This window comes from Lepisosteus platostomus, chromosome 18, assembly GCF_059453375.1.
Source record: "Lepisosteus platostomus isolate fLepPlt1 chromosome 18, fLepPlt1.hap1, whole genome shotgun sequence".
NCBI classification, from domain to species: Eukaryota; Metazoa; Chordata; class Actinopteri; order Semionotiformes; family Lepisosteidae; genus Lepisosteus; species Lepisosteus platostomus.
The window spans coordinates 7,243,879-7,257,409 of record NC_142628.1 but is presented as its reverse complement, the minus strand read 5'-3'; the positions used below and the strand labels follow the sequence as shown (position 1 = coordinate 7,257,409).

The 13,531-nt window shown below is 37.3% G+C and overlaps 1 protein-coding gene across 1 annotated transcript in view; it reads right to left on the bottom strand.

Annotated features, from left to right (window-relative positions):
* Positions 1 to 781: 781 nt before the first annotated feature.
* Positions 782 to 13,531, bottom strand: part of rras2 (RAS related 2) — a 46,934-nt gene continuing 34,184 nt past the window's right edge. Inside the window, exons 2-6 of the mRNA XM_088611057.1 lie at positions 10,562 to 10,649; positions 9,851 to 9,953; positions 6,865 to 6,973; positions 4,737 to 4,855; positions 782 to 2,915 (exon numbers count right to left, since the gene is read on the bottom strand). Coding sequence (XP_088467183.1) covers positions 2,828 to 2,915; positions 4,737 to 4,855; positions 6,865 to 6,973; positions 9,851 to 9,953; positions 10,562 to 10,649 — 507 coding nt within the window. The 3' untranslated portion in view covers positions 782 to 2,827. The remainder of the gene's footprint in view (positions 2,916 to 4,736; positions 4,856 to 6,864; positions 6,974 to 9,850; positions 9,954 to 10,561; positions 10,650 to 13,531) is intronic.

Below are 13,531 nucleotides of genomic sequence, written 5' to 3'. Positions count from 1 at the left end.
CCTATTGGATTACCAGTCATTAAAACAACTATATCTCTGAGAACTTTACCAAATCTAAACATTAAAGAAAAGGGCAATTCATTAGATGTCTAGAAGGGGTTACATCCTTTTAATGAAAATTTTAATGTCTTTATCTATAAAACTGAAAGTCAAGATATTTCAGCTTTCTTACATAATTCTAATTACCAGGTGATATAGTATGAAAGGATATCACAGACCTATACACCAGAAAATAGATATCACAGGCCGACAAAACACACCGCATAGTATGCGGTCGTATAGGTCATTTGTAAATATGGTGCCTATGTGAATAAGAAAATTTCAATACTACAAAAGCATGCTCCACATCATAGCTACACTATGTACAATCAAAGGTTCCACCCCAGAGCACTTCAGTGTGCAATTGTTTTTTTGTATGAGCCAAAGACTTACGGACTTTGACATAAGTAAAAACCGTATAAGAGTTTGTAATTTACTTTACCAGAAACAGCTGATCTGTGGACACTGACACTGACTTGTCTGAAGCTAACTGTCCAAGCCGATCTTGAAAGTTTGAAATCAAAAGGGTGAAGAGTTACGAGAGATTATTATTCACTTAATATACACAGAAAAGCAAGTAGAGTTTAAGGAAATTCAGTTTAGCCTACTTGCCTTACAGCTATGTCCCCGTCCCAACATTAAGAAATCAAGAATATTAGGTTTATGTTTCTCATTTCATAATGAGAAAAATGACTGTGCCCAAGTCTCACAAAGGGGACAGGAAAAACAGAAACATGCAAAATTAATCAGTAACAGTTTTAATTGTCTTAATTATGTTTTTATTATAGCACCACCAGAAGCTATACAGGGGTAGAAGATCCAAAACACATCATGGCATTGATGTAGACAAACTTTTGTCATTGGGAAGAAGGGTCATGCACTAGTCTTCAAGATTCCAAAAGGTGGAACTCTGGTGTTTTTGGAACTTTTACAACTACCTACAGAACACAGAATTGACAGATCCACAGTCAAACCAAATAGTGAGGACAAGTTCTGAAGGGGCTCTTGTTGGAAAAAAAAATACACACTGGTCTCATAATGGACAGTCAGAGAAACTGGGATAGGTTAACTCTGATAAACATATGTTCATTTAGCATGCGAGTAGCTGGCTACAGCTGGGCATTGCCAAATGATAAGATGGGTATCAGAAAAGATATGTTCTGGACCACAGTTTTGCAGCATAGGCCTACAGTCTTGTCAGTTAAAAACAAACCGTGAGAATTAAATACTCATCTTTACATATACACAAGTTATGCCGTGAGAGCATATTCGCTTACAAACATATAAAAATACTTGTTAACTAGTCTGATAAGAAAATAATGTATAAAAGTATATAGCAAAAAACATTTAATCATCTCCAACAATGGAAGGATCATTTCCATCTTTTTTCTTATATTACATGAAGATAAAACAAAAACTACAATAGTTTCTTTGTATCCCTTATCTAGAAATACTCACATCAAAAAGGAAGACAAAACAAATAGTGAAATTTCTTAAGAGTGATGTGAACCCTCACGAATGATGAAAACTCAGAGCTAGTATAAACTTCTGCCCCGGTAATCCCAGTGTGATCACACTGAGCTTTGAGTTCCCTGGGCTGTGACAGTAAAATATGGGGAATGATCCTTTCGTCCCAATTTAAGAATATGACTTTGGGACTAAATCAGGCCTAGTCAAAACCACCAGGACTGTTCTTAAAAAATGTCAGTTCCTATTTAACCAAGGGTAACCAATCCCTAGCTAAAATTATGTTGCGTATGCCTGCTTTTTTCAGTGCTAAATTTTCAAGCTGGAGCTTGTTTCCACAGGAACTGCAATAAAAAAAATATTAAAACAAAAACACAAAGTTGGTTCATCTCAGGTTTCCATGCATCAGAAGTTGTGAAAAGGCATCTCCTGTTTCCACACACAGGCTCTGCAATGTAACCTATTTATTCATTTGCAATGTGGATGTGGAACACCAAGCGCTGTTACTTGGTTTGGCCAGACAGTTTAGTTTAGTCAGTGGAAACATAACCCAAGAGAGGTAATGAGTTAAGGAACCAGGCCCTTCAGGACTCAAGCTAGTTTTCATTTAGAAAGTCTAATTATTATTCACAAAATTGGCAGATTTGGCCACTGAAAGAAATCATAGCATCCAAATAAAAGTTAACTGAATACATTCGCCAACAGTGGAATTTACAGTTAGCATTGTTTTTGGCTACCAGTATATATACATATACACGTCAAACCTGGCACATCATTCACTTTTCCTCATCACTGTACTTAGGCAATTTAATTAGAAATATATTTTCAATCACAAGAAATTTCAGTTATGTACAGTAGCTGATTAGCACGTTAAAGTAAAACTGAAATGGCACGACATACAAGAAGCTTGATTATAACACCTCACTCCATAAGGCATACCTGTAGCTAAAAACAGTTTTCCATCTACATTCCAGATTTTCTTTTTGCTTCTGTCTTTTCAAAAGTACAAATCTCACTACAAGGCAAACAAAAGTCTTTTAAAATACAAAAATGGAATCATCTAGCGCTTTAAGAAGCAGCCTTAGTGTTGGGATTCTTTTGTGGATTTTGATGTTAATGTTTTGTTCTTTGCCAGTTGCCTTAGTTCTTCCTTTCATGTCTATACAGAGTCAGCTTCTTGGAATAAGGCTGTCACAGTGGCCGTTCTTGTAAGTCATGCAGGTATAGAAGGCAGTACTGAGTGACACAGGAAGTGATGTCAGAAGGCAGGAGTAGGGACTGGTGACAGCAGCTGGTTATGAATTGAAAATGAGTGACCCTCTCAGACAATCACACAGTGACAGCCGCTCTTGTCCTTTTCCTTGCGTGTAGGTTCAGGAGAGGGGGGGCATTCCTGCTCTTGAAACTTCCTGTGACAAATACAACAAAGCAAACAGAGCTCGTGAAAATAACATCCATCACGGTGCATTTTTCACTTTTGCTGTCCCGGTTTCACAAAATGAATATAAACAGGCATCAAAAAAGACACACTGGTGTATCTTAGCAATGTACAAAATTGACTACTGGTAAGTACCCAAAATGGTCTAGATCAGGGGTTCTTAACCTTTTTGAGAGTGCGAACCTTTTTTGGGGTTAAACATATTTCACGACCCCCCCCACCGATCTCGTCACGTTGTATAAAGTGTAAGCCTACTCACTTATTATTATTATTATTAATGAATTTTATTTATATGGCACCTTTCATACAATTTTCTTGCAATTCAAAGTGCTTTTTACAAAAACATAGGTTAAAAAACCTGTAAGCAACTTAAAATAACAATAACAAACTAAAAGAACCATGCACAATACAAATAGCACTGAAATTATATAAGAAAAATTAAGTAAAAGCAAGAGTAAAAAAATAAGTTTTGACCTGCTGTTTGAAAATATCCACAGAGCCAGCCTCTCTAATATTTTTAGGAATACTATTATGTTATTTGAATATTTGCTCAACTAGCTTTTGTACAGTGCATCTGGTGAAGTTACTTTTCTGCTGTTCGTTTCTCCACATTTTCTTTAGCCCTCACTCTTCCAATGCCACTTAATAAAAAACGCTCCATTGCTAGGTTAATCACGACTACCTTGCGCAAAAGAAAAAAGCACTAAAAACATAAATGCGGTCGTGGCCGCCCAATAGGAATTCATGTAGCACCGTAGAGCTGGCTGGGAGTTGAAGCCGGGTTTCTTTTCTTCTCTGTAGACCACTAAGTCACCCTGCTAATGTAACCGTCTTAACCATGCAGAGAGGAGAATGATGTCCAAACTAGAGGCCATCATGGACAACATCTCCCATCCCCTCTATGACAGGCTTGCAGAAATGAAGAGCACATTCAGCAATAGACTGATTCATCCACGGTGCGACAGGGAGCGCTACAGGAGGTCATTCTTGCCTTCTGCCATAAGACTGTACAACGCATCCACCTTGCGTCTGGGCAGAGGCAACATTGACAGTGACCCGTTTCTGGACTGAACGCATCTACACATCTACTGCTACATCTGTTCTCTTTCTTTTTCTTTTCCCGTCTACAACCGTTTTTTGTGCAATATATGCCAGGGACCTGTGCAATACATTTATATCTATATTTATATCTATATCTATATTTACATCTATATTAACATTCATATGTGCGACACGATTTTTCTGCGTACTGTTCTGTTCTAGTTTGTTCTTTGTGTGTCCTGGACTGTGAGTAACTCTTTTAGTGCACCCCTCACTGTACTGATTGTATTGTATGTATTGTACTATTATTATTATTGTATCATTCGTTACACTGCGACTGTGTTGTCTGTGTTAAGCTGCTGTTGCACTGCAATTCCCCTCACAGGATCAATAAAGTATCTATCATCTATCAATACAATAGTTAGTTGTTTACCTCTGTTATTGTCCGTTGATGTGTAACCACCCTGACTCGGCATACGTGTCCCGTTTACCGCCCTAGTGTGTGTGTTACCCTTTGACTGATTCTGTCTCTGGTGCCTATTGTGCAACCTCCAGGTTAAGAACCCCAGGTATATGTATGTTTCCTGTCAAGATGTTTGTTTAGGTACTTAACACTTACAACCACAAAATCCAAGAAGGTTCTGTACTCATCGGTAAATCTACTTACTGAATAACTAAACTGTACCTGACGAAAAGAGGCCATTTAATTCAGGAAGTAAGTAAAAATGTTAAAGAATGACACTTTACCCACCTTATTACTCTAACAAGTTCATGAAAGGCTTGGTCTACGTTCATTCGGATTTTAGCAGAGGCTTCCATATAAGTTACTTTCAGCTGCCTTGCTAGCTGCTGACCTTCTTCTTGCGTCACCTAAAACAAGTAAAAAAAGGCAACACAAAAAATATAAAAACAGAGCCGGTCAGGAGCAGCGGACTGAGCAAGCCTGAAGTGGAACTGAGCCAGATCACTTGGGTTAGCAGCTCTGTTATCATGAATACTGCCAGTAACCTTGTAGAGACCTGCAAATAGTTAAGACCATAGTATCCCCTGTCACTGGAGCACTGGCTTGGAACAGTCTATAAAGAAGAGAGCCGTCTACTGGTGAATAATACCATTTACAGCAGTGACTAGATTTTCCTTATAGGTTGCGCCATCTCTGGATCTTCTGAAATTTGACAAGATCAGGCTTCAGGGGAGCACAGTTCACTTTTGTTTAGCAGAAAGGAGGGGAGAATTCCAGCTCTATGTTTTACCCTAGAAGGGTGACCTGTCCAATAGTATATGAAATTGGCCTTCATCTACAAATCAGCAAGTTTAGAAAATAAAAATTAAATCATACTGTAGATTAATTAAAGTGATAGTTGACATACACTTGCAACTTTGCAATTTGCTAGGAACTTGTTGAAAAAAAAACACAGATAGAAGCAAGAACTACAACTTAAACCTGAGGAGAGCTGAAGGATGTTATTGGTTGATGTGCCCTCTGCTGGAAAACTTGCTGAGTTGCATGACAGAGTCAGTACATCGAAATACTCCAGAGCAAATAACCATATTTTTCTATGTTTACATTTTTCTTTTCCATAATAAGGGCCTAAACATATTGTTTCTATAACCTATTTTAATTCTTAAAGTTAAAGTGATAATGTCAGGAAATATCCTTAGCCACTTGAATTTCACAATGTTAATCTTTTAACATACCCTTCATTGCACCTACAATATAAAATTATCTAAAAAATTATGAACACTAACCTCACTGCCTAACAGCAAATGATTTTAAATTACAAGCTTAGATACGAGGTCTAAATATATTCTGAAGTAAGTTAAAATAATGTACAGTTTTGTGCATCTACATGGTTATTAAGGAGCTCTATGGTCCAAAAGACTATTTACTCATAAAATATCACTACAATAAAGTCAATATTGCAAATGTCGCAGATTATGTTGCATCAGTTAAAAAACAATGCTCTATCATATTTGCTTAACTAGCTTTTGTCCTGTACATCTGGTGAACTTACTTTTGTCTCCACAAGATGGCAACCTATAAGCAATGTTAAGGAAGCAAGCTCAGGCTTCCACCACATTGCCCACACAACAAAGCCACTAGTTCACTTTCATCTGAATAGCAGGTATTGAATGCCATTTCATCGCCACTATTGTTTTGGTTTCTACATGCAAACAGACGTTCTGCACCTCACTTAAACCTTACACAATGATGTGTTAATGGAGTATTCCAAGACCATCCTTGCATGATACCACTGCACACAGAGTCTTAATGTAGCAGAGGAATTTGAAAGTCAACCCAAAACCTGACAAGAAGCCAGTGCAAGGACTCTAAGAAAGGGTGATGTGATCCTTCAAGTATGACATTACAATTATCAATCCCTAAAATAAAAATACAGTGAACCAGTTTTTCCAAAACATTCCCATTTCTGCATCAGTAGTGCAAACCAAAAACATGCATTTCCAACCAACTACTCTACTCCATCTCTTCCTCTTTCTTCCAAATCACAGTGGTCTTCATTATCAGAGACCTTGCTTTACACTGAAGTTTTAGAACACTTTCTGAAAGTACCGATAAACGAAACAAGTTTCATTTAATGGAAATTCAGATTGGTTTGCAAGATGCTTTTTCTAGTAAGAAAGGAACATATGGCTCTATGAAGTAAGCCATCCTTTTAACACAATAAAAAATGCCTACAAGGGGTGTATAAAATGTTCTAAATCTCAGTGAGCTAAGGGAAGGGTTTCTACTATTGTATTAAAAAACTGCTAGCAACACAGTGGACATGACTGATAAGACAGAAACCAAATAGCTCAGGGCACAGCTGGCCTATATACAGTAGAAAATGGAGTCCCTGCAATTCTGCTATTCATCTTACCTGTCTCTGGAGCTCCAGATCAGCTTTGTTTCCAACAAGGATCATGGGAAACTCATCACGATCTTTTACTCTGAGGATTTGTCTTTGGAATTTGTAGATTTCTTCAAAACTATAAATAGTGCAGAATGAATAAAGGTTAGACAATTCTGAAATGAAACCAGAGGTGTCAAGATCAAAGAACCATTCATGGATTTCAGTAACTACAGAATGAATGAATGATACAAGATGAGAATAGGTCCACGGTCATTCTGGACACACTGTCAGTTATCAAGTGAACAAATCTGCCATATGCACCATCAGAAAGAACGGCGTAAAGGTCACACAACCGTTAAGGCTGCCAGTTCGGTAAGAGCTGAGGTTTCTCGAGTACCTAGGGGGAAGACAGACACTGGACAAATGAGAGTGTTAATCAACACATGACAAGTGAACAATGAAAAATGATGTTGATGGAATCGCCACATGAGAGGAAGCTCCTAGTTTACATGAGCATGTGGTGAAGCGCGAAGGTGGCAGTAGTGTTGTGAGCAGCTTCCAAAGCAAGTAAAGGCTGGTTTGCGAAGTTTAAACAGCAACTTGGGTAGTGTGAAGCTGCAAGGGGAAAAAACTGAGACAGTCCATCATGAAGCATCTGCACCATTCAAGGCAGAGTTTCTAAAGTTCATTAAGGAGAACAGATACTAGGTGTGTAAGGTAGATGAAATGGTACCCTTTTATGAGATGGGCAGTAGGACCAGCAAGGAATAAAAGGGAACAACTGAGATCAAAGCCTTTAAGGATTGGCAAGCGTTGATTTTTTGGTGGGAATGCTTCTGATCATTTGAAATGCAGATCCTTGGCTTCCACTCTGAAGGGTCGGACGATATTCGAGGAGAGGAGGTGAATGAGCTGTCAGAATCCCATAACAAAAAGCCAACAAAGAGTCAACCGAAGAGTGAAGCTTCAAATTCAAAACAGAACTTGATCACAGGTTAGCGGCCTACATGGATCTCTTGGATTTATGAAGAATAACAGGGGTAAAAAAAGAATCAGCGTCTTTGTTTCCCAGCCTAAGTGGTCTGCATCCACTCCAACTTCCCCAACTGTTACCCAACCATCAACATTTGCTTTTGCTTCCATGAAGTCTGAGGTCGAAAATCCAGAGGATCCACACAATTAACCCCCTAGATTCCAAATGCATCATAATCAATCTAAAAGTATGTGGTAGCATTCTTAATATTTATTTACCGTTTATTTTAAACTTATGCATATTAAAAATAGAGCCATACATTAATCAGGGTGCAAAAATTCTACACATCTAAGCATTAATGGGAAGCTTTAGGCATCTGTATCCTCCTTTAACCCATAAGATATTGTATTCATCCAAAGTGGATATACTGTATTACGAGTTGGTAGAGAGTTAACTTATTTTAGGTTGTTTGTTGTGTATTGCAGATAGTCAATAACAGAAACGGGAAACAAGCATAAGAGCAATCTTGATACTGTCCTACATTTTGTGATATCATAGAATTCTGAGAGATTTTTTCCGCCAAATGTTAAAGTGTTCTCTAGGATAAAGGCTCACAAAAGACACTTCAGTAGGAGTAGAATTTATTTTTCTCATTTTGTAGAGTCTAGTGCTTAGATGTAAGGTTTTCTGCACATATTCTCTGTGCAACAAATATTCATGCAGCTCTAAAGATACACATGTACTGCATATAGACAACTTCCCAGATTAAAAAGTAAATTCTTTATAGTGCTGTAACATGGACCATGGAGTGGCTACTATTAGATGACATTTGGAGAAAATGCTCAATACTTTCTCTGTCCCAGAAAAGGGTTTCCATCTCCTGAAAATCTCAATGGTATGTAACCAAAACCACATGAATTAAACCTCTTCCTTTGGATTCAGTCAGCTGGAAGCATTTTTGCGAAACATAATGTGATAGCCCTGGCAGGAGAGACATTCTGAACAAGGCAAAGGAAAGCCTTTCAGACAAGAAATCTGGTTATCCCTCAAGTGACCGCATATAAGAAAGTCCACACCTTCTGAACACTTTGTCAAGCAGTCATAGAAAGAAGAGGTTATTTTTGAGGCACCACAGTTCCCTTTTCTTCTGCTAAGAGGTTTAAAGTTTAATTCTCTGTATTGTACAGAAAGCCATAAATATAAAGGAACACCTAAAGTGTAAACAAAACGTTTCCTACCAAAACAAGAATGGGTTCCAACAAATAACTACTTGGCAGATTTACTAGACTTAACTGTAAATCCTGTTCTGAGGTTAAAGTCATAGCTCAATAATACAAACCACAAAAGGAAAAACTGTTTATAGCCCACATAGAAAGGAGAAAGCACAAGGACTTATTCTTGTATTGTAAATACAGATTCAACTGCCATACCATGACTTAACAGTAGGAAGGCAACAGAAAAATGGACCTTAGGACAAACTATGACAATTGTGAAATTTCTGAGGTTCTCACACAACATATTGCAAGCTTTTTGACTGATATTACTAACAATGATGGGATTTTATACATGCTACCAGGTAAATTACAAAAACATGATTAAAAATAAATCATAGCTGGGTTTTTGAAATTCTGGAAGTCCTTAATTTGTTTAAAAATTGCCGTTTCAACATACAGATTAAAAAAACTGTATGCATTCAAGGCACAGGTAACTAATTGAATTAAACAGACCAGTCTTCCCCTTATAGCTGCCTCTACAGATCGTTTTACACAAGCAATTAGAGTAGACTGGAGTGAAAGTGAAAGTGGCAGGACTCCTGATGCATGGCAGTTTAATTAATACACGCAGCAGGGCACATCAACACTCCAGAGGTGGATTAGGATCAGCTTGAGGCACGTTTTGAGGGGGGGGGGAGAAGTCTTTCTTTTTTCACTAAGGGTCAGTCTTTTACACCCTAAAACCAGTTTCACAAAGGAAAGGAGTAGCCTTTCCATCGCACTGGAGTTAGCCAGAGGCTGCGTTTGGCCACTGTGTCCCACTTACCTTCCTCTATCGGTGACGGAGAACACGAGCAGGAAGCCTTCCCCTGTCCTCATGTATTGTTCTCTCATGGCTCCAAATTCTTCCTGTCCCGCTGTGTCCAAGACTGACAACAAAAGGGAAGCCCCACAAGTCAGTCGTTGCCACGGCACGAAATGCAAGGCAGCAGACGCAGTCAAAACACAAATTAAAACACGGGTTTGAGACTGTCACCTCATCGCAGGCTAATAAAGACAAAGGCTTCCTGACAGCATGGAAATAAGAACTAATCGGCCACTGCAATACAGCTGCTAATCAAAAGAAATTGGATCACACAGCAGTCTAGTTATATTATGGATTGCAGGAACTACACCACCAATGTGGAATTACTTTCCGATTACGAGAAATGATGTTTCAGGGCAAGTTCCTTCATTAAATTAACGTTTTACACGCTGTTTATTAAAACCTTCCTCGTGCTTTAGGTGGAATATAATTATATCTCTAACTTGTGAAGGACTTGATATTTCTGTGAGGAGACTCAAATTACAGTGAGACAATGTAATGATATCTATGCAAATTAATGGCTGACCACTATATGTTTTTGGTGCAAATTTGTATCTTCATCAATCCAACAGTTCTGACGTTCAAGGTTCAATTTAGAATGTGTTTCTATACATTTAATCTAGGGTAGCTTTTGGGCGTTAAACGCGATTCATGCCTTAACGGTGTACTTACTATCCAGTCGAGCTGCTCTGTCATCTATCACACACTGCTTTGTGTAGGAATCTTCAATCGTGGGATCATAATCTGTGACGAAGTAAGACTGCAACAAAAAGAGAAAAAAATAATGTAAATCTATCAGATGATGAAAACAGTCAACTGTTGTGCATTCTCACACAAAGGTATAGTTTGGTTAAATGTTTTTTGTAGAAGGAATTATAAATGAAATATTAAACGTTCTACATTGGATTCTATAATGAAGGTCTTTATTTATTTAGATCTAGCCTTTTTACAAATAACAGAAAACACTGGTTCTATAGTGGTAACCCTGCCTTCAAATACTATAAATGTATCATTCTTAGGACGTTGTTGCAAATGGCTCTTTACAGACAAATACTCACCAAACCAAAATCTCTTTTCAATGGTTTGGTTGCTGTAGTGAAGCAAAATATTAGAAAGTACACAACTAAACTGATGAAGTCAGTTTTTAATTACATCACATTTATCGATCAGCTGGATAACACAAAAATAAGTTGGCCTCCAGTGCACTATTTAGTAGAATTAGATAAATTATGTTGATAAATACCTTAGGTTGTATGAGCCTGATTTTACCTGCTGTAGACTAATACTTCGGTGGTGTGCCAAATTCAAGCACAAAGTTCCCATTAAGTAATTGAGCACAGCTCATCCGAAACTGTTCAGTTCATATTGATCCTCTTTCAACTCTAGCTTTCATTTTCACTTTTCACAGTATTAAGCCCGATGTAAACAGATCCACTGTAAAGGTTTAAAGCGTTTAATAATATTTCAAATATATTTTTCATGAGAAAATATCTAGAATAGGTTGAGTCAATAACGTAGCAGTTGACATCAGACAACCCTGCTGCAAAGCAAACCCAAACACTTTGGCATCTTTTTTAACTCTTGGATAATGAGGCAAAATGAACACAAAATTCCAGCCAAATCAATGCTACTTTAATGATAGCTTTCAGCAACAAGGTCAGCATACAGTACATCATCTCAGTCAAAACATTGGCTGTTAGATGGGACTGGCCTTGACTGTAACAATAACATGAATGATTTCTCAGTATTAATTAATGCAAACTTTGCCCTCCTTAAAGCCATTTAAAAGCTACTTCAGAAAGATTTAAACATACTTGCAGCACAATTATACAAGAAACTTAAAAGACCATATTTTTATCACTGGGTTATTAATAGTTCTCCACTTATGTGTGTTTATTTTGCAATGGCATACCACCCTTTAGAATGCAATTAACAGTCACAAAGTCGTCACTAAAACCCAATCTAGCAAAATGTATTCATCACCTTCCCAGCATAGAGTGTGTTTTATCATTGTTAAAAATAAATTTATATAATGTAGTTGCTGTTATTGTAAACTATATTCATCTGCCGTTGAAAAGAAGGTGGCTGGGACGTCCCCTTTAACAAGTGTTAAAAACAAATGCACCCATATAGAGCAGACATATATGAACTGCTGAACAGAAATGCGAGTCAAAGAGACTCTAGGATTAATGGTCATCATCACTTATAAACTGTTCTTGAAACTTTGATAAGGCACCTAGAATCTAGCAGCCCATTCTTAAGGTTTTAATATCTCCAAAATATTCTACCAAGGACTGTGGAATTTTCTCTTTTCATCAAAGAGGCTAATTTCTTTTGGAAATACCTTCTAAAAAATGTTCATTTTTATTCCATAAAACAATGTTTTATGATAAATATACACACTTAGTTAAATTAATGAGGAAAAATACCAAAATGGCATCTTTTTTGTCCTATTTCAGGCTTTCTCATATCACCTTGGCTGTAAGTGAAAATGGGGCACAGTTTATAGTAAAAAAAATGAAAGCTACAGCTTAGAGGAAAATAAATCAGGACAAACTAGAGGTTGCCAGCTATAAAACCCACTTCTCACTAGCCCATTTATCGCAGTTAGTCCATTAACAAAAAGAAATCCTAAACTTAACCACTTTTAAAGGATAAATTGTAAATATGAAATTAAGCACATTTCTAATAAAATATACTAATAGTTTTTAATTTGTGGTTGGTTAAATCTAAACCAATCCTGTTGTTGCTCATGGAAACACTGTTCAACTATCCATAAAACATTCTAACACTCTAAACCTGAATGCCCTGTAAAAGTACAAAGTAAAAATGTTTCTGGTGAACTTGCCCCACTATATGGGAGTTGCAATTACCCTGAGTAATATATACATGCTGCATGACATTCATGCTCACCTGTATTATAGTCACCTCATTGAAAGCTTCAGATTTAAGGTAAGACATGAAAGAATTCTCCCAGAATCCTTGTGACCCAAGAAAGCTCAGGGTCAAGGGTCAAGAGACCTTGAAAAGGTTGATAAGGATCTCGTCTAGTAAGGCACAAAACAATTGGCACAACCCTTGACGTTTTTATTCAATTTATGCCACACTACCAGTGGTTGCCTGAAATCTAAAGCTGACATTTAGGTCTACTAGCTTAAAGGCAAAGTGACTTCATTCATCTTCGGTGCTGTTGACACACAATGGAAAAACAGCAACATTTTAAAACTTAAAACACAGTAGAAGCAGCAAATGAAATTCAGAAATATTAGAATAAAATACGAGGATGGGCACACACCTATCAGGTTACATTTATTATAATCAAGTGCAGGGTTAAGTATGCACTTAGCACTTAGTAAAAACAGTCTATAAATACAAAATGGGAGATAGATGGGGCTAATTCTGAAAAGGACTAAAGTATTTCTATTGAAACATTGTTTACTTCTTCTAGGCAATACGGAGAACCAATTAAAAAGGCGAACAAAATGTTACGACATTATTAAAAGCATAGAATAAAACCAAGGGAGGTTAAAATTGTACAACACACTACTAAGGCCCCATTTATAAAACTGTGAAAAAATTTTGGTCACCATGTTACAGAAAAGATATTTTCTTCTCTTGAGTCTGTCCAGAGAACAGTAACCA